The following is a 21098-nucleotide window of genomic DNA, read 5'->3' on the forward strand; positions in this document are numbered from 1 at the left end:
ACTGAAGTCAACTGAACATTTTTAACATCCAGGGCAGAATTAAAGAAGAAAAAAACAATATCAACCAACTTTTGTCAAGATTAGGAGATTTTAACTCAGCTTCTCTTTCTCTCCCTGGATACTAAATTAGATTTTAAAAAATATAAGAATGTAAATTATGTTATAGAACTATAAACTTCTGGAACATGGTAACCTATCATCAATTAAAGCTAATAGCCAGCAAAGTGAAATGCTTCACAATTTGTTATCCACACATACAGGAACTGTTTCAAAATAATCAACTTCAAATAATAACTTAATCCATTAAATCACATTGGTCTTCATCATGCAAGAAGAAGCAAGAGTATCAGAAGTATACAAACTTGATTCTGGGGTAGAAAGCAATGGGCAATGCACCTCGTAAATTGCCTTTATTCTTGCATCCCTCTTCCCACCAACTTATTTAGGGGTGGGGGATTGGTTGCTCCTTTCCATATTCCTCTTGTCTCCTTTCCCCAGTATCATGACACACAATACCACATCTACAGCTACCATCTATTGACTTCTTCAGGTGAAAAATATTAAAGAGGTGGCTGTGGTTAGAAGTCAAAGTATATTCTAGGAAATAATTCTCTTCCTCCACACAGACAAAAATGAAGTGACAAAGCAAGGTGAGCAAGAGGTACAGGGAAACAAGTACTGCTGGGAATGGCTAGGAAGTTCTGAAGAAAAACTTACTTGCATATTTCTGTAAATCCAGTCTGTGAACTGAGTCATATTACCATAAACTCCAGGTTTATTTACACTCGCACAGCCTGTTCCCCAACTTGTGTCACCTACTAACCACCAAAGGGCATTTTTCTCAGTTACCAATGGACCACCACTGTCGCCCTAAAATAAAAACATAGTAATACATTTATTGTGACCTTCTCACTTAATTTATAGAAATAACAATTTCAATAACTTTTCAATTGTAGATATGATTAAGATAGTTATCAAATAAAATTCATCTTTCACAGAAAGTTGGCATGGTACAACTATGAAGATGGCACTAAACTTGGATCAAAGAACACATGCCTGAAAATTGAGAGGATCCTTCTAATTCAATTTGCAGCAGCCTGAAGACTTTATTTGTTATTATGCAAGGATCCCCAACCTTTCTGAGCTTGAGGGCATCTTTGGAATTCTGACACAGGGTTATAGGTTCAACCACAAAATGGCTACTAGAGAAGGAAGAAGAATAATTTGAAAAATATACCGGGAAGGAAGAGAGAGAACAATACCAAGGTGGTGGTTGTAGCTGCCAAGAAAACAATGTTATTTTAATCTGTCCAGCCAGTTACATATCCAGTGACAAATCAGAACCCCTGTGGATCAAGTGTCTCACCTGGCCCCATCCAAATTGATGGGCATAAGGAAAGGTTTCAGTGGGCACCATGATAATCATGGACACCACCATGAGGACCCCCTATTTAGTGCATCTTTATCCCTCTCTTCCTTCAAGGAGCTCAGGGCAACATGTATGGTTCTCCCTTTCTCTGTTTTATCCTCACAATCATCCTGAAGAGGGATGTCTGAGGAAGAATAATGGCCCCAATGTTTCCCATTACATTTCATGGCAAGTGGGTCCTAGTCTAACAGTTTAACTACAACACAAACACTACCTCTCATTTTAATAGCACTATTAACATGCATGGCACTTTATACCATAAAAATGAGAAGAAGGGATGAAGCAGTGTTACTCTGGGGTAGTTAAAACATTTAAGTCTTGCATATCTTAAAAACTGTACAAGTAGGCTTTAATGAATCAGAGCATCTGATGAAGGAGGCCTTGGTGCACAAAATATATGCCACAATAAATTTTAGTCTTTAAGGTCCTACAAAACTTGTATTTTATACACTCCAATCCATCAGATACAGCCTTTTGTGGAGTGTGAGGATATGGCTCCTTCCTTCTCCCCCCCCCTTTTCCCTCCCCTGCTCTGAGCAGGTATCATAGATTTGGAGGACTAAAAATGATAGAGGAACATCAGGAAGAGATACCTGACCTGGGGGGGGGGGGGAGATAAACCCAGACTGACCCTGAAAGAGGGGTGGAGCCAAGGAACTGATAAAAACCCTGAGAGCAGAAAGGGGAGGTCTCTTTAAACTGGGCCACTGAAGGAAGCAGATGCATGTGCCTAGGCTCTGCAGAGAGCAGCCATTTTGGGACCATGGATTTGCCCAGGGAGCTGACTCAGTCTTCTAGGTAATGGGAACTCTGTGAGGATTGTTAACTTCCTAAGCTTAAGTGCCTACCCTATTGTAAAAGATAATGGAAAATCCATGGATCAGGGCTATACAGATGCTAATCAGACTTTTCTGCAAACTCAGGAGACATCCCAGGTTTGTGGGAAAATCTGAATGTTTAAATTTCCCCCAAATTAAAATAAAAATTCTAAATTTAAAAAGTATTGTACAACCATGCACAGACAACACACTGCTGCAGTGATTGAGACCAGAAGCTGAGCAGTCCTGCAGCAGCAGACGCTGGGAGCCACTCCAGACTTGGAGGGACTCCCAGAAACTGCTGCTGTTGCGGCCAGACTAAGGTGAGTAGCTGAACCTTGACTCGTGGTAGCTCAGCAATGGGCAGGTGGAAATGGGGATTCCCCTGCAAGTTTCATGCCCCCCCCCCCCGTAGTTACATATCATTCAGATGTCTTTTTCCAATCTGTTACTGATTATCTGAAACATGCAAGTATGTTTCACAATTACAAAATTTCCAAGTGTTTGATTGGCAACAGCTAAAATAAAGTTTCTACCTGACAGGAATCCACTTTTCCTTCGAGATAACCAGCGCAAATCATAGTAGGCAGAATGTGTCCATTATAAACTTGTCTAGCATTACATCTAGAGGATTCTATCAGAGGTACAATCGCAGCATTGAGGTCCTTTGAGGTATTCCCTAAAATTTAAAACAGACATGGATGATGTACATTCAAATCCCAGCTGCTAAAGTACTCATCTACAGTGCCTATACACAATGAAACTGAAATACATAACAGTAAATGGAATTTAATAAATTAAAACAGCAATACCTTATCAAAGTTTTCACTTTTTTAATATGAATCCAGTAAATTATTTGTTTTGATCCCTGTGGTTTCAAGTAATGCCAATCTAATTTTTAAAAGGGTGATACATGAAATCCCTGGGTGTCCTTGTCTCTGGTGGATTAGAATGCATACCTACATCTGCCCCATATGTCTCTGTCCTAATCTGAACGCCAAGGAAAAAACTGCTTGGAAAGTTGTTAAATTTGACAAAGGCAATTGATTATACTGATTTAGTTAAAATTTTACTATGACTGCAATAAATTTAATACAGTTCAGCTTGTTTGGGTGCCCTGCTCAACAATTTAGGAAGGAATTCACAGATTTCATGTAGGTATTATGAATGTTTTCATTTACCGTATGTACTCGAGTATAAGTCGACTTTTTCAGCACATTTTTAAATGCTGAAAAAGCCCCCCTCGGCTTATACTCGAGCATATGCGGTAATTCCAAGATGGCCACCAGAGCTGTGGCACACTGAGAAAGGAGATCACACCAGCTGTGGTAGAAGCATTTTACCTGCATCCAACTTTGAGTATTAAATTCACATTCCCTTTTGTGTTTTTATGTAAAGATAGGCTTGTAAATCCTCCAGCTTTGATAAAGCCACAGTCTTTGCAATTAGAGTTGCTCCATTGGCTCTGAATGCCATGTTAGGTATTATTCTGTGCCCTTGAAATTTGTGTTCTGACAGGCATGGCATACTCTTGGAGAGAGATTCCATTGCACTTGTAGGGTTTAAAGACTGCAAAATGCAAGTCAAGATTTGTTACTAGTAAGTCAGGTCAAGCTGAGTTTTTGTGCAAATTCCTCTCTGTAAAGCAGTGTCATTGATGTGTCAACCGCTGTCTTAATAGTTTTTAATGGATTTTAGTTATATACTGATTGTTGTGTGGTCACTATTGTGAACCTTATTTAATTGTATATATATATTAATGTTGTGCACCGCCCAGAGCCCCTTGGGGATGGGGCGGTTTATAAATCGAAAAAATAAATAAAATAAATAAATAAATAAATTAAAGCTGAAAAGAGAGGGTCTTACAGTTCTAAGGACAGAAATACCCTCTGGGCTATTTAGCAAGTGTAGTAGGAGACAAAGAGACACTGCAGATCTTCCTAATGGCTAAATGTTACCTTTGAATAAAATATGTCCCTGAACATGCAAGGATTAAAGCATACACTGTTCACAAGGTGGTGCTAGCAAATAGTATCTGCTTCCTGTAAAAACTGCCTTGCTTAATGACATTTTTAAAATTCTAGTGAGCCATTTTTGAGGAGGCCTTGTGGGTACTCACAGCCAGGAAGTCTCCCTTCTTGCCTTCATCCTGTTTGTCCTCTGATCATGAAGATTGCTTTTAGTCAACTTTTCTTATAACCAGTGAGATACCTTCATGAATTTTATTGGTACCTATTTTGTTTTTGAAACGTACCAGTAGCTGCTGCATTTTTCACCCTAGACTTATACTCGAGTCAATAAGTTTCCCAGTTTTTTGTGGTAAAATTAGGTGCCTCGACTTATATTTGGGTTGACTTATACTCGAGTGTATGGGGTATGTTTTGTATTAAATTGTTTCATTATGTTATGGCTTGATGTAAACGCATTTGATTGATCAACAAGTGGAACTATGATACACACAAACATATACACACACGTATGTGTGTGTGTATATATGTACCGTATATAATCCCGTATAAGCCGAGTTTTTCAGCCCTGAGAAAAGCCCCCTCGGCTTATACTCGAGTCACCATTTTCTATTAATCACAAGGAGGCTGGGGGACAGGACAACCTCCCTGCCCCGGAAGGCACTTGTTGCTGCCCTCCTCCTGGGAGGGTGAAGGGGGAACCCCAAGGCACCCTGGCTGGGTGCCTGGCTGGGCTTCGTCAAACCCCAGCAGACAGAGGGAGCTCCTTATTTGGGCAGTGACTCCCCCTGATGTCACTGCCCAAATAACGAGCTCCCTCTGCCTCCCGGCTTCCCACCCTCAGCTTATACCCCAGTCAATAAGTTTTCCCAGGTTTGGAGAGTAAAATTAGGTGCCTCGGCTTATACACAGGTCGGCTTATTCACGAGTATATACGGTATATTAAAAAATCATAGTTTTACTTGTTGATCAAATGTGTTTACTTTAACATAAAATAATGAAACCATTTAATACAAAACATAAATGAAAACATTCATAATACCTACATGAAATCCATGAAAACATATCCATGAAAACATTCATAATACCTACATGAAATCCATGAATATATATGTGCATTTTTACCTCACCATTCCTCCACATGGCCTGAAGCAAATATACCACTTAAAATTCTCAGCATTTATATCCTCGTTTTTGGTTGGTGAGCAATGAAGCTGGGGAAAAGTAGTAACTAGCTAAAAATTACCTTCTAATGAATCACCTACTGAGCAACATCAGCTTATTCACTGCAAAAAGTCAACTATTTTAACACTACTAAAATTGTGCAACATGCCCCACAGGGGCCCTAAAATATACTAAAGTGTTTGAATTAACCCATGTGCAATTAAAGCAAAAACCCTGGTTTTGAGGGGAATCAGTTTTACCTCCTTGACGTCGTGCTCCCCATCCGGATATCCAACAGTGCTGGGCAGGCTGAAACATCATCCCTGAGTTGGGCAAACAAACTGGCCTTATAACTTCTGAGAAACAAGAACACATTATTAGTAACTCATTAGGAATAGATAGTTATACAGAAAGCTCACTGTTATCAGCAGGAGAAAAGGAAGTGCTAACAAAAGTACACTCAGACCTAATTGGACTTCTAGCATTTTCTGTTGGTGGAAACAAATATGTGTTGACTTTTGTTGATGAAGCAAGCAGATTTGCCCATGTGTACTTTCTCAAATCAAAAGATCAAGTATTGAATAAGTTCAAAGCTGTTAAAATCAAGCAAAGCAGAGCACCAGAAATTTTATTCTCAGATAATTGGGTTGAATACAGTGCCAGTGAATTCCAAAATTACCTAAAACAAGAAGGTACACAGCATGTAAGATCAGTCATATACTCATCTCCTCAAAATGGGCTACTAGAACACTTTAAATTATACAATACGTGAAACTGCATGTTTATTAATGCAAGCTAGACTACCTGACACCTATCAAGGTGTTACACCATAACACAGTTTGCCAAGTCAAATGCAACCAGGAGGGATCGCTTACACCCAAAATATCTGTCTCCAAGGGAGTAAAACAAGGCTGTGTCCTTGCACCAGTTCTTTTCAATCTTTATTTAAATGACCTAGCAAGCAAACTTAAATCTGTAAACTCACACTGTCCAAACTTAGATGGACATCCAATCCCCCTATTGCTATATGCCGACGACGCAGTTTTGCTGTCGTATACCAAAATCGGCATGAAGCGACTCCTAGCAACCTGCAACGAATACTGTAAAATCAATGGCCTGACACTCAACTCTCAAAAATCGAAGGTTGTAGTGTTTTCAAAATCTTGGAAGCCATCCCGTTGGGTGCTAGGAAGACACGAATTGGAACAGGTCAAATGCTTTAAATATTTAGGAGTGCACCTCCATTATAGAGGGGGTTGGGCCAGCCACAGAGACCATGCTGTTACAAACTCCATGGTCAGTGTATCAGCAATCTTACGTTTTTTCTATAACAAGGGCCATCAATTTGTGCCTGCAGCATTAAAAGTCTTTAACACCAAGGTGGCCCAGCAATTATTATACGAGTCCCACTTTGGATAGGCTCCTGGTCCAACACAGCTGAGCGAGTACAATCTCGCTTCTTATTTAAACTTTTGGGCATGCCTCACTGCGTGCCTTACGCCACCGTGTGCCTCGAAACTGGGCAACATCTCTTAGAGACAAGAGCATGGCTTGCCACGCTCAAATATTGGCTGCGCATCTGTTTCAACCGTGATGCAGCCTCCTTGTCATATAAAGCCCTCAAGACTTCTTGTCACTCAGAATGGTGGGGCATTATAGAAACAAAAATTAACAAATTAGGCTATTCTTTGGATTATCTGGCCATGCTACCATCTAAAGAGACTTTCCAGCTTCTGAGGCTGGAAAGGCTGTTTGACCAGGAACGTCAGATCCTACTCGAAAAGGCTTCCAGGACTTGCTCTCCTTTAGCTCTAGGCATCACCTACACTGGTAATAAGGGGGCTCAATACCTGCACCAGATAATCGTGCCCAGGCTCCGTAGAGCAATGATGTTGGCCCGTTGCAATGCCCTTCCATCAGCCGTATCGACAGGGAGATTCACTAAAACCCCTTACCACCTAAGGCTATGCATATGCAATGGGAACTGTGTAGACTCTATAGATCATATTCTACTTTATTGTCCACTTTACACAGGACCCAGAGTCAAACACCTGTCACCTCTGCTACTCAAAAAAGAGTATGCAGCTGACTTGCAAAAGATTACCTTTCTGTTGGACAGCTCCAGTAGTGATGTAAACGATGCAGTCACCAAATTTCTGGATTTGTACATAAAACAGCGCTTTAGGAGCAAATCCTGAACATCAGCCTTCTCTACCTGTCCATTTATTTTAGCTTCCCTCTACTTGGTTAAGTGGATCTGTGTATATAATGTTGTTATGCCAATAAAGGTTCTTTGTTTGTTGTGTTACCTGACACCTGTTGGGCGGAAGCTGTCAATACACGGTATATCTCTGTAACGGAACACTATGCAAACTTATTGGAATGACTCCTTTTGAAATATGGCATAAGAAACCTTGTTTAAAACACTTGAAGGCAGTAGAGCAAAAACCCACATAGCAAAAACTTGTGCACAAATTCCCAAAGAGAGAAGAAGAAAACTAGATTCAAGAGCTGAATTAGTTGGCTACAATCCAAATTCAAGAAGTTAAAGAGTCATGGATCCTAAGACCTATGATGTCAAAATTTGCAATATGAAAGAAGCATTCTGGGTGCTTCGAAACAAAATCACTCCACAAAAGAAAGCAGACATGATACTGAAGAAGTCACATTTACAGAGCAGATAACAGCATTGCCTGCCTATACTACATCCCAACAAAAGACTTCCCAACCAAAAGGGGAAGATGATGGAGCCAAGCTAACAGAGAGACTGCAGTAACTGTAAGGAGGTCAGAAAGGCGCACTAAGGAGTGGCACCAAAGAGATATATCTACCACACAAAATGTGCAAAGCCATAATGAACCCAAAAGCTGAGATGAAATAATGAAACTGCCTCCACATGAACAATAAAAATGGATGATGGCAGTATGAATTAGACTCTTTACACAAGAAAATGATAGCAGACATACTGACGAAATTGCTTACCATGATGAAATTTGGGAATCTGTCTGAAATTATGCCTGGTTGACTTCAGAAGCTGACACTTGAGAAAAGGTTTGTTAGGACTTTATAAGTGCCTGCATCATTCAGTCAAGCAAGAGTTAACTGCTGAAGTCACATGCCTAGAATCACATGAGCTGAAAAGATTTCTTTTCTTCTTCCAGCAAAAGAGAAAAGACAGGCACACAGGGACATGTAGACTGAACAGACACCCAGACTAAGCACTTGAATAGGTAGAGTTTGCTGTTCCTATATCTATATATATATAAAGCTAATAGTGACTTTGTTAGTCACACCCTAACACCAAAACGGCTGGATGAATCACCCCCAAATTTTCACAGGACGTCCCTCCACGTTCTGGCCAGGTAATCGGACCTTCAAATCGCCAAAAGTCCATACCTGAGCCATGTAAAACGTATTTTTCCTGGCGCACTAGGCCATGAAGCTGGCTGTGTTTAACTGTCACCCTTAGAATGTTCGTGCAGCCTGTCTGTGGCCTGAGGGCTTAGAATGTTCATGCAGATGGGCAGAGATGAGCAGTGAAAACAGTAAATAGGTAATACTGTTTGGTAATACGAGTGGAAGTGAAACACATACACACTTTGCCGTGTGAGACGTCAGGTGGGGTTCCCCCCCTCACACGCAGGTAACTTTCACTCTGTGCCTCACCCACTGCTACCACAACACACATACTCTCATACACATCCGGCTCATCCTCACACACCTCACTCTGCCCTCCGTCACATCCAATCACCACTTATCCACTTCCTCATCCATATTCGCCACAGCTCTCTTTTACTAAAAGCAAGCTGGAGTTTGCCCTTTTCTTCTAAGAACATCCGCGGGGTGGGGGCAAACCAACACTCCTGGCTCCGCTTCTTTTGCACATGGCCCTTTAAGAACCCAGGAAGCTGGCCTCAATCTGAGCACCTTACCACCCTGCCTCTGCTGCCTGACTGGGATAGCCTCCTTGCCCCAGTTCTGCCTTACCCAAGCCACGACTGTGCGTGTCAACCAGCCTCATGGACAGCGGGATTCGCACTCTGGACAGTTCCGTTGTGGAATGGAAAGGGTTACCTTATACTAAAAAAACAAGACATCACCATATAACAATGTGAATTGAAAAGGGAAAGAGGGATGCCATTTGACCACCCCAAAAGGCTATACTGCGGATCATTGGACCTGCGTGGACATCTGTGTGGGTTGCGGACTGTGATGAGAAGGACAATTGCCACAGCAACATGTGGCCAGGCCCCACTAGTTTAGCATAAATTCATTTGTCATCTAGTAATGTTTTACAAAAAGTAAATATGTTTTAAAAGGTGAATATAATGCATACCATCAAAACTCAGAGGAGACTGCAACTTCATAAGAGCGACATCATTGTTTTTAGAGTCTGAATCATAGTTCGGATGAGAGATTATTTTGATTACTCTGTGACCCCTTGAACGGAGCATTTCATTCTGAAGCAGAATTCCAGCATAAACTTTCCAGTAGGATGGTTGGGAGTGTGACCTACAAAATAGAAAAGACCAAAAGCTGACAATATTTCCTCTTCAGCATTTCATGTTATTGCAGTATAAAATTATAATGGCAAGTTCTGGTATCCTTTTTAAAAGGGTGATTTCTCGTATGCCAGGACCCCCTATAGAGGAGTGAGGGCAGCAAATATACTCAGAACATTTGACTAAAAGAGAAAACTACACACTGTACAAACATTCTCCACAGGCACCTTCTACATTATTTCAGTATGTCTAAAGGTAATGAAATAGTATATATGATTTATATCTGTGCGAAAACTGAACATCTACATTTATAGGCTAATAAAATTTTGAAATACCTTTCACAGTTAACTGAATTACACATGCCACATTCCAAATAACACATTTTTATGAAATGCTATTAACATACAGTTTGGAAGATGCCTTGGCAGAAATTGTTCGGGACTCACCCTTCTACACAGTGAGCTGCTGTAACAATCCATTCAGGAGTGATAATAGACCCACCACACAGATGATTTCCTTGAATGTGAAGGCTGACTTGCCATGGCCATTCCCCATGTGCAGCTACATTTCCACCCACAATTCTGTTACGAGGATTTGGTTTTTTTGTTGACAAGCCACATTCTGTTAAAACACAGTAAAGCAAAATAGGTATAATAGAACCAGAAGGTGCTATGAGCACATTCATTTTTCTATATCTATGCCTATTTCAATACTATAATCCCATATCTGGGGGGTAGGGGAGATATATATTACTATATATTAGACTGTGAATTGGGTTAAGTAGGCTGAGTTTGGAGACAATGGATTGACCAAGCCCTGTCAAATAAAAGGCCAGGGTCGTCTTGGTAGTGCTCCATTGTCTACCTTAATTCAACTGGAGGGGACAAGTCTCAAGAAAGTCTCAGGAAGAGCCATCCTCAGTTTAGCAAAATAAATTATTGTACTATTTATTGAAGGTAATGTCAGTAGTATTATATAGCTATCTTTTACGCAGAGTTTAGAAGGATGGATCCTTGAATCTTAAAATGAATTAGAGCAGATGTCATCAAATGTTATTGTCATCATACTCTGTTTTCCCTTTTTTACATTATTCTGCCAACAAATAATAATTTAATCATGGAAATAAGTCAGTCAGCATAGATCTATCTAAAATAAAAGTTCAGTAGCATTGCAACACTTACCTATGCATCTTAACGAGACCACATTTCCTGATGAACACAGCTTGCTGCAATACAAAGATGAGGTTGAATAAGACTTAAACAATGTGTGACTAGTAAGTCTGCTCACACAGGCCAACTTAGCAACACAGGAACAATTTTAATGTGATGCAGTCCTATGCTAGAGGGGTATGCAAGTGAACACTGCAGACAGGCACACAATTATTATTACACATAACCACAGACTAACTCCATAAAAACATCTGAGAGGTATGAAAAAAATTCCTAATTTGGTGTATCAATGGATATTGTGCTTTCATGTGCACAAAGTGAACTCAGCAGAAAAAAAATAAATTTTGAATTTATAGACTGTATTAAGTACAAGCTGAAAACACCCTTAAAGAGACTAGTGTTTTACAATTGTCATTTTAATCAGACAGCATTAACATTCATTTCTCTGGTATGCTTGCCAGAATTGATTTCAGGAGCCACAAGCAGAAGTATAGAAGTATTACCTGTTATACAGTTTCTTGTAGAGATCTGTATCCTCAGCACTTGTATTTAGCTTCATAAAGCTTGTAAATGGAGATATGGGTTTTGTTGCCTTGCTGTTGAAATAAGTGTCCCTGTAAAAAGGCAAAAATGAAAACAAGTTCAGTCAAAAGATGGCTATTTCCTATTCTATTACAAAACCACCTTTAGCCAGGAAAAAAAAAACCCTTTTCTATGTACAGGTACTTTCCCACCAGCTCTGACTGCTGTACAACAGCACCCAACAGCTGAAAAAATAGCAGTAATAGATCTCCAGTTCTGTTTCTTCTGCCACCATAATTGTATAGCCACTGCTCCAATGCTAAAAATGTTGCTACCATCATGGTAGTTAACATTCCTGCAAACACCCCATCCAAAAGCAACACCAGGATGAAACATGACACAGCATATCCTGACAAATCTGCAAATCATACCTAATTCATTTTGTATGACCACAGAAATGCTGATGAAAACAGCTTAGTATCATTACCTCTTAGGTAAGCAGAGCTATATTGATGTAACCCAACTACACGTTCATTGAAATTTCTTATGAAATATTTATGCTGAGCATTTCCCATAACTCAGCAGAATTTAGAGTGTCACAGGTATCTAATATTCATCCTCATTCACCCAGCTCCAATGCATATTATCAGCTTGTACCAATGCCTGTGCATTAATGCTCAAATTGCTGTCCAAGTAGGAAGTGGCTTTGAGATAATTCAGTGTGCCAGTACAACTCAATAGGCTCCAAAACTGGGAAAACCAAAGAGTTCTGGTTTCCCAGTCTTAAACCTTTTGTTTTTTGTATAACAGACCGAAGTTTGGGTATTTCATATTCTACTTACATTTCTAAGATATTTACAATGATCTGACAACATCAGGACTACCCCCCCCCCCAGCAAAAACTGTGAAATTTTTACTGAAATAATCTAATACTCATTTATTCTGATGCTCTTGAGTTTTAAACAGGCAATACTGCATGCCACAAAATAATTGTGTATGCCAAACCTGGGAATGGTGATATTTAAATACACATCTTATTTGTAAGGCTTAAGTCCTAAAATACATTGAAAAACTCAGTTTAAATGTTTTAGAATCAGTGGTATGAGTCTCATGTCCTTTTGTAACACAAATTTATTCTTTGCTCTCATACATACAGATGCTACTTAAACTCATTGAAAATGCATTAAAATGTTCCTGGCCTCAGTCACCAGCTGGCAATCCAGACATATAAGTGTCCCACAGAGTAGCACTAGCTATGAACAAAGGTTTCAAATGAAGCACAAACAAAGGTCATTTCTGCACAGTCCAAATATCCCGGGTTGAGCAAGGGAAATATTCTGGTTTGGCCAAGAAGTCTGCATGGTTCCCGGTCCTAAAGCAGGTTTGTCCTGCAGTATTTCCCTCATCCCAGGATTTTCAAAAATGGCCAGCTTGGCAATTCTCTTCAAAAATCCCACAGTGAATCCACTACTGTGGGAGCAGAACCAATTTATTTTTTCCATTCAGTTGCCTGATCTCCCTGCCTGCCCTCTCCTGCCCTGTTTCCCCACCTGACTTCACGTCAGTTTTCAACTCTGCAAGCCACCAACCATTGCAGCCCGCCCTTTCTGAAACGTTCCCCCTAACCCAAGCACGTTTTCTGCTCAAGGAATCGACCAAGGTGTCATTTCTCCTGGGTTAATCAGGAGTGGAGTCCCAAAATGTCCCCGTTTTCTTTACTGGATGCTTGGAGCGCATAGCTAGGGAGATGTGCACTTTTGGCTGAATGTTAGTGGGCATATCACGGGGAGGGGGAGTCTCTCTTTTCCCATAAAAATATGGGAATGGGAATGTGATGTGATGCTGTGCCTTATTATTTTTTGCTACCACTTGCCATGTTGAGTCCTGCACTGGGCCCTATCCAAAACTAGGAAAGGGGGGGGGCTTCGTTTTCCCCTGCTGCTGCCCCAAAACAACAGGCAATCAGAACGCAGGACACTGGGGATGTTGGCGCATGCGCTTGCTGAGTAAATACAAAAGACTTGGACTATTGCAAAACAAACTGCAGTATTTCCTCCCAGTCTTCACTCTATTCCTTCACAGAAACAAGCAGCCATGTGAAGGGAGAAACTGGGATAAAATAAGACCCAGATTGTAAAATACCGATTGTAATCCGGTAAAATTATGCCGCGCAGAAACGTCCAAAGATACAAACTTCTGCCCCCAGGTCTATAATGAAAGTATCACTATATTTGTGTGTGTGTTTTTTTTACTTTCAGCCTGATTAAAAGTTGTAGATAACTCCCAAAAGCTTATACAATGTGTTCAGGTATTTGTTTGGCCCCACTACAAATTATTACATGACTTTTGTTATAGGATTAATACTTACTTGTTATATCCCATGTCGACACAGGCTGTCTTCCCATAGTTATCATTCCAGTCATCAGAGCATACAGGGTACCAATCTTTGCTTTCTGATGAATAGACTTCCAGGAGAAATCTTGGTCCATAGAGCCTTACTACAATAAAATAAGTTTGTAATCTTGAGTTATTCATTTTTTTCACATTTCTCAAAGTTCCTAAGAAGATTAAGGAATGATTCACACAACAGTTTACAAGTGATGTTCTGCCTGTCAAGAAATCTTTACAAACCTGAATAAATGCTAGAAGAAAGCCTCCACATGCCCTCTCAACAACACCATCACTCATTTACTCTTGAGCTACATCACAGAGGGCAGAGAGGAAGCTTCTCAGATTTCCTTGCAAAAAGCAGCCAAGCATTATAGCATCCGTAGTAGCTATCTGCACTGTATGTTCCTAGTGTAAACTTGGTGCTACCAGCCCCTGAAGAGTCCTAAGTTGGTCTATTCCAAGTTCAGCCACAGTGAGCAAAAAAATGAGTGTGCATCTAAGTAGCCTTACAAAAGTACTTTGACAACAGCCGAGAACTGAAGACCTAGATGAAGTCAGGGAGGAAAATAACAGCAAGGCTACAGCTAAGAATCCAAGCCAAGTAATATGATCCTACACAGACAAAAACTTCTATGACAAATATTAATTGGCAAATGAATAAAATATTTTTGGAGAATCCCATTTGCTCTAGGAGTATTGTTGCCGTCCAGGAAGAAAATAATTTCAATACAACAAGCGCAACAACTGGCAGAATATCTTTCAGAAAACAAGAACCAAAGAAATATACCAGAGAAACCTTACTCCAGAGACAACTCATCCACTGTGCAAAGACAAAAAGCAGAAATAAGTACATTGGCAGATAGACCTCCAGGAATTTTAGATAAAGAAGAAAATAAATTGGACCAAGCAGCAGCATTGCCATAAAAAATAAAGGAAAATGAAGATATTTTCGGTCAACGTGAATGGATTAGACTCCCCAACCAAGAGATCAAAAATCTTTAACCAACTTCAAAAACAAGGAGATTTTATTTGTATTCAGGAAATGCACCTTAAGCAAAAGCATCAACATTTATCAACCAATAAATAATTAGGTAGAGTATAATCAGCTCACATAGACTCAAGAAAATGTGACGTGGCCCTATTTAAAAAACAATTGTATAACAGTTTTAAAAGAAAGCAAAGACACTGCAGCAAGATATATTATGTTGAAAATTAAACTCCCAGATGACAAGATTTTAACTACTGCAAACGTTTATGCACCCAATAATGCCAGAGATAATTTTTTGGGAAAAGCTGTTTCAATCAATACTGGATTTTCAAGAAGGAGAAATGACAATAATTGGAGATATGAATGCAATCCTAGATTCAAATCAAGGAGGTAAAATACCTAAAAATGTATTCACATATATGAATCTCTTGAATATGGTAGACTCATGGTGAACGACACATCCTAAAATGAGAGATTACACCTTTTATTCAGATAGACATCAATCCTACTCCAGAATTGACAGGTGTTGGATCTTGGAGTCTTTATTAGCAAACTTGCAAGAAGTAGAAATCAAACTGAAAATATACACTGATCATAATCCAATAGAAATTACATGGACTTTAATTAAACGAAGACCAAGATGAAGAAAAGATACTCTTTTACTGCAAAAGGATGTAGTTTAAAAATGTACGAAAGACTTGGATTAATTATTTAAACTTAATAAAACTGATGGAATGTCCAACATAACAATTTGGGAAACAAGCAAAGCATACATGAGATGAAAATTAATTGTAATAGCTGCTAAGCAAAAGAAAGGTAAGAGGAGAAAGGAACAGAATATTTTTAATAGAATGAAGGAATTAGAAGATAAGCATAAAAAAGAACGAATAAAAAATATTAAGAGAAATAAAGATATTGAGACAACAACTGGACTTATTGGAAACTGAATTGGACCTACTGGAAACTGGATTTATTGGAAACTGAAACAAAGAAGGGAATGATCCAGAATTACCACAGGTGTATAGACCAATATAGTTATTAAATGTAGATTATAAACTATTTGCTTATATAATGGCCAATGACTGAGAAACTGTATTCATGAAGACGATTCATGAAGATCAGACAGGCTTTGTTCCTAAAAAATATAACATACGATATGTGATTAATGCCTTTGAACTCTCAAATATCAAAAAAGAAGAAGACTGTGTCTATCTTTTTAGATGCAGAGAAAGATTTTGACAATATTTCCTGGAAATTTATGCTAAATATTCTGGAATATATTATTTCTAGATTGTTAGATTCTAGATTTCTAGAATTTAGATTTCTAGTGGTTCTAGGTTTTTAGAATGATTACAAAGACTTCCGTATATGCTCGAGTATAAGCCGACCTGAATATAAGCCAAGGCACCTAATTTTATCACAAAAAAATGGGAAACTTGACTCGAGTATAAGCCTTTGAACTTGACTCAGCAGCAGCTAAAAACAGAAGATTTGGGAGCAAGATGAGGTAGAGCTGCTTAACAGAGTTTGCATTAGGATTAGCAGCTTTCCAGCACTCTAGGAACACAAATGAACCACTGTTTTACTCCAAATGTTGAATAATTCTGAGATTCATAGCCATGCCAGCCTAAACTTTGCTCCAAATAAAGTCTTTGTCTTCAGCAACATCAGTATTTGGCAGTAAACTACTGTATGTAGCCACCATCTCCTTAGCAAGGAATGGGGGATGGGGCACCCCCTCTGAGGGTCCATAACTTTGGACCCCCTAAACCAAACTGCACCAAACTTGGGGGGTCCCATAAGGACAGTTTTAAGATGATACCCTGAAATTTTGGCGCCGATACATCCAAAAATGCACCCCTACAGGAACATCCCAGAAATGTGTCCAAGAATCTTTGTTCTGCATTGAGTTTTCTGTATTGCTGTCAATGGGGGTTGCAGACTGGGGGGGGGGCACATTTCTGAAGGCACAGTCTCAAAACTTTCAGGGTCTCATCAGGAGACTTCCCTGATGATACCCCCAGGTTTGGTGCAGTTTGGTTCAGGGGGGGCCAAAGTTATGGACCCTCAAAACTGTAGCCCCATCTCCTATTAGCTCCCATTGGAAACAATGGGGGATGGGGCACCTCCCTTTGGGAGTCCGTAACTTTGGACTCCTTGAACCAAACCTCACCAAACCTGGAGGGTAGCATAAGGACAGTCTCCTGATGATACGCTGAAACGTTGGTGCTGATATGTCTAAAAATGCACCCCCTGCAGGCACCAATGTCCTGGTGCAAAAAATGGTCGTGGTGGAGTGGCCGCCCATGGGGGGGGGGGGGCATCCAACTCAAGTTTTGCCCAGGGCTACATTTTGCCTCATTACACCCCTGCTAAAATATGGCACTTTTAACAGATTATGTGTTCTAGAGAAGGCACATTCAGATAAGTTTGACATTTCAATGACAAAATATTGTAGAACTATAAACAGACATTAAATTTATCTTCCAATTTATTACTGTGAAGTTTAGTTTTATGACTAATTAATATTTGCAAGTTGTATATTAAATATTTGCAAATTGTATATTAAAAATAGGGGATTTTGAGACCACTTCTAGAGGTAATCATCTGTACAAATTAAGTTAATGTCAGTTGTGAACAACAAAACAAATTAGCTGCAGCTCTCCAGTTCATGAAACTTTTTTTAGTGCAACTCAGCTGCAATTATATTGTTCGAGCATGCTCTAAAACATGTTTGTTCTGTTTAAGTAAATTCTCATTTCTATGCATTTTACAGCTTAACTACTTGTCTTCAAAATAACTTCGGTTTACTTCTAGAAGTGATCTCAAAATCCCCTGTTCAAGCACAACTGTAAATCTGCCGTTGACTAGAGAACTCACTTCAGAAAAATGTTAAATCTCCTGTTTTAAAAGCCTCATGATTCCAAAAAATGGGGTGTTGGGTGGATAAAGCACAACACTGAAACAATGCAAGCAATATAGCAAGCAAATCCTAACCCGTTTGCTTATGCTGGACTGCTAGGGTTACAAGCAGGGATGCATCAATGGCCCTATCACACATTTTTTTCATACTGATGCCACCATTACAACGGGTGACAAAAAACTGTGTTACATCAAAAGTAAAAATATGCCCGTGCTCTATGCATGTGTACCTGAAGTGAGGTCACTTGAGACAGTGGTGACTTTTCTCCTATAAGACTGCAGCAATTGCTACACAGGATCAGTATGTAGATTAGAATGAATACTGCATTAATCACTGGCATTAAAAGAATCAAAAAAGCAGAAGCATCACAGATCAAATCCTTCTGCTTAAAAATAGTATCTGTATACACTTACCACAACGATTTTCATCTTCACCATTAGGGCAATCGTTCACTCCGTCACACCACTGAGATGGTGACACACACCTTGATAGAGTGCCACACCGTATTTTGGATCCAAAACAACTGTCCGCCACTGAAAATGTACAGATTGGTAAAAAAACACCAGTCAGACTGCTTCCCTGCCCAAAGCTGTTAAATCAGTAAAGAAATACTGCAGTTGCATGACAGAGCCATCTGTCTGTATGAGGCCGTGGTCCGGTAGTTTTTGTTCCTAACATTTTGCATGCCTCTATGGCTGGCATCTTCAGAGGCATGTCACAGTAACAGGTGTTTTTCTCTGTGGCACAGTGTGGAGGGATTGTTAGGGGGGCAGTGGCGTATTTGCCCCAGACGCCACTCTTCTGGTCACATGGGGGGCGCAAAATCACACACACCCCCACATGACAAAGACAACGGCAGTGGGGTGGAGAGCCGGGCAACCTCGACCCTGCCCATGTTGATGACACATGGGCAGGGTCAAGGGTGCTCGAAGACAACGAGGCAGCTGGATAGAGAAACATCTTACAATGACAAGCCTCTGAAGTTGTGAGCAGGTGAAATGTTAGGAGCAAAACTAACAGAGCACAATCACACAGCCCAGAAAACCCATAACAGCCAGTAGATTCCAGTTTTGAAAGACTTCAACAATACCTAGAGCCAACTGTCTTTGGTAGCACTGTATAAGCAAATCAGTAGGGTTATTTGAGCTCCCAATACCGTTAAGATTCTTGACTTTTAGGTCATCTCAACAAAAATATTATTGCCATAGAAACAGTAACAAATGTAGTAATTTGCTAAGATTTTAAGTGACCAAAACAGTGTACACAAACTATTTACAATTACAGTCATGCAGCAATATTTACAGGAAAGAGCAGCTTGATTTAATATCTTCTACTGTGTGTCCTATTTATGAGCAGCAGCCATTAAGTGAACTTTTATTCATTAACTAAACCTCAAGGTCAACTGTGAAATACAGCAAGTACAGTTTAAGCATAGCCAAGTCTGCTCATAGCAATAGCTAATCAGAAGGCAATTCCTCATAGAGGAGCCAAAGCAAGCCTATGCCAAATTGAATATTAAGGGCTAGAACTTTTCACATAGAAATACATATTTAGAGTGGAGTACACTCCAGTATAAACATGGCGATTATTGAATAGTGCTAAATCCATCTTCTCAGGTTTCTATTGTGATAGCACTGTTGTTTCAATTTGCAAGCCACAAAGAAAAGAGAAAAGGAGATAAAGCAATATTGTCAAGAGGCCAAAGGCAATAATCATAAATTGAACAACTCATAAGAACACAATCAGCAAAGAGAAAAAAAATTACAATTCAGGCTTAGTCAAAGGAGAAAGTTGTGTAGTGAGTTCTTTGACAGAAAAAAATCTACAGATACAAGTATGTCCTTACCAAAGTACCAGATGAAGATGCCTGCAATTGCAGCTCCTACTAGCAGAATTATAACTGACAGACTGAGGCACAGGACTTTCCTAACTCCTGAAATTAAAAGAACAAAGACATTATCTACCTGTGTAAACAAAACTGATAGCCAAAATTTCCTCCACTTCAGTAGGTATGTTTCCATAAAGCTTCCCCGGCATTACAAAAACATTGGATCTAGTTGGTCAAAAAAATCAACATGCCCTACTTATGCCTCCTATTTGTGTTTCAGAATCATGCATGTGCTATGATCTTCACTTTGCATGACTTTCAGAGCCCTGCTCACGTGTTTAAAAGACTCCACTCCGTGAAATAATGTTATCACTCTATTGGGGAGAATAATATGAACTAACTAAAGCATACATCCCAGTATCCAGTATTTGAGTATAAGCCTGCTCACACAATTCCCCGTTCTCCCTCTTTTAGAGGGAAAGAAATTGTACAAACAAGTCTTATTTATTTATTTGGCTTATATATTGCCCTCCCCCGGAGGGCTCAGGGCGGTTCTTCAACAGGATCAGCCATCAGTGTGGGCCAAGCTCATATACTGTGTCTCCTGGTAGAGCTGGAAAATGCTATCAAATTGCAGCCAACTTATGGTAACCATGTGCGGTTTTCAAAGCAAGAGACATTCAGGGGTGGTTTGCCTCTGTGTAGTGATCCTGGACTTCTGTGGTGGTCTCACATCCAAACACTAACCAGGGGTTGACCCTGCTTAGCTTCCTAGATCTGACAAGACTGGGTTAGTTTGGGCCTCCCAGGTCAAGGTTTAGGTCTCCTACTCTAATATCAGCATAATCTTCCAGCTGGGTGTGGAATTTTTAAATGCATGAAACCTGGAAACTGGAATATGGTTTCATCAGCAGACAAGCATTATTTACTAAAATATAATTAGCATAACTTCAGTGCAATGCTTACTTGCTGTACAGATTTTTCCAGATGAAGAAACAGGATGCACTATTGTAGCTGCTGGAGCTGAGGGTTGAGTGTAAACTCTTGGGATATAATGTGGTACTGTTGCTGAACAATATGGAGATGTATGATACGTATAAAAGCCACCGGTGTGTCTGGGTGCAGTAGGGTTTTCTGGCTGATAAGCATAGTTTTCATAATATGGAGGTGGCCTCTGAAAACAATGGAATGAAAAAAATGTTAGTACAAAAGCTGATGGTAACTGATTATGCACAGCACAAATAAGGTGACCTGAGGGCGGGGAAAAAAGTCTTCAGGAGGAATTCTGCACCGCTTTTTCCCCAAGACTTCTCCAGGAAGCCTTATTTCTGCTCGAGCTGTCTTTTTTTGAAATTGCTAAAATGCTGACTCTTTTTCCAGAACTTATCTTCATGACA

General features: G+C 39.8%; 1 protein-coding gene across 2 annotated transcripts in view; it reads right to left on the minus strand.

Moving 5' to 3' along the window:
- The window catches only part of TMPRSS2 (transmembrane serine protease 2), a 41829-nt gene that overhangs the window by 1461 nt on the left and 19270 nt on the right, over window positions 1-21098 (minus strand). For both annotated transcript variants that reach the window (XM_048495349.1, XM_048495350.1), the window contains exons 3-13: window positions 20668-20875; window positions 19720-19806; window positions 18287-18406; window positions 13940-14069; window positions 11553-11663; window positions 11062-11105; window positions 10327-10501; window positions 9715-9890; window positions 5639-5734; window positions 2784-2926; window positions 718-870 (exon numbers count right to left, since the gene is read on the minus strand). In XM_048495349.1, coding sequence (XP_048351306.1) covers window positions 718-870; window positions 2784-2926; window positions 5639-5734; window positions 9715-9890; window positions 10327-10501; window positions 11062-11105; window positions 11553-11663; window positions 13940-14069; window positions 18287-18406; window positions 19720-19806; window positions 20668-20875 — 1443 coding nt within the window. The remainder of the gene's footprint in view (window positions 1-717; window positions 871-2783; window positions 2927-5638; window positions 5735-9714; window positions 9891-10326; window positions 10502-11061; window positions 11106-11552; window positions 11664-13939; window positions 14070-18286; window positions 18407-19719; window positions 19807-20667; window positions 20876-21098) is intronic.

This window comes from Sphaerodactylus townsendi, linkage group LG04 (genome assembly GCF_021028975.2).
Source record: "Sphaerodactylus townsendi isolate TG3544 linkage group LG04, MPM_Stown_v2.3, whole genome shotgun sequence".
NCBI lineage: Eukaryota > Metazoa > Chordata > Lepidosauria > Squamata > Sphaerodactylidae > Sphaerodactylus > Sphaerodactylus townsendi.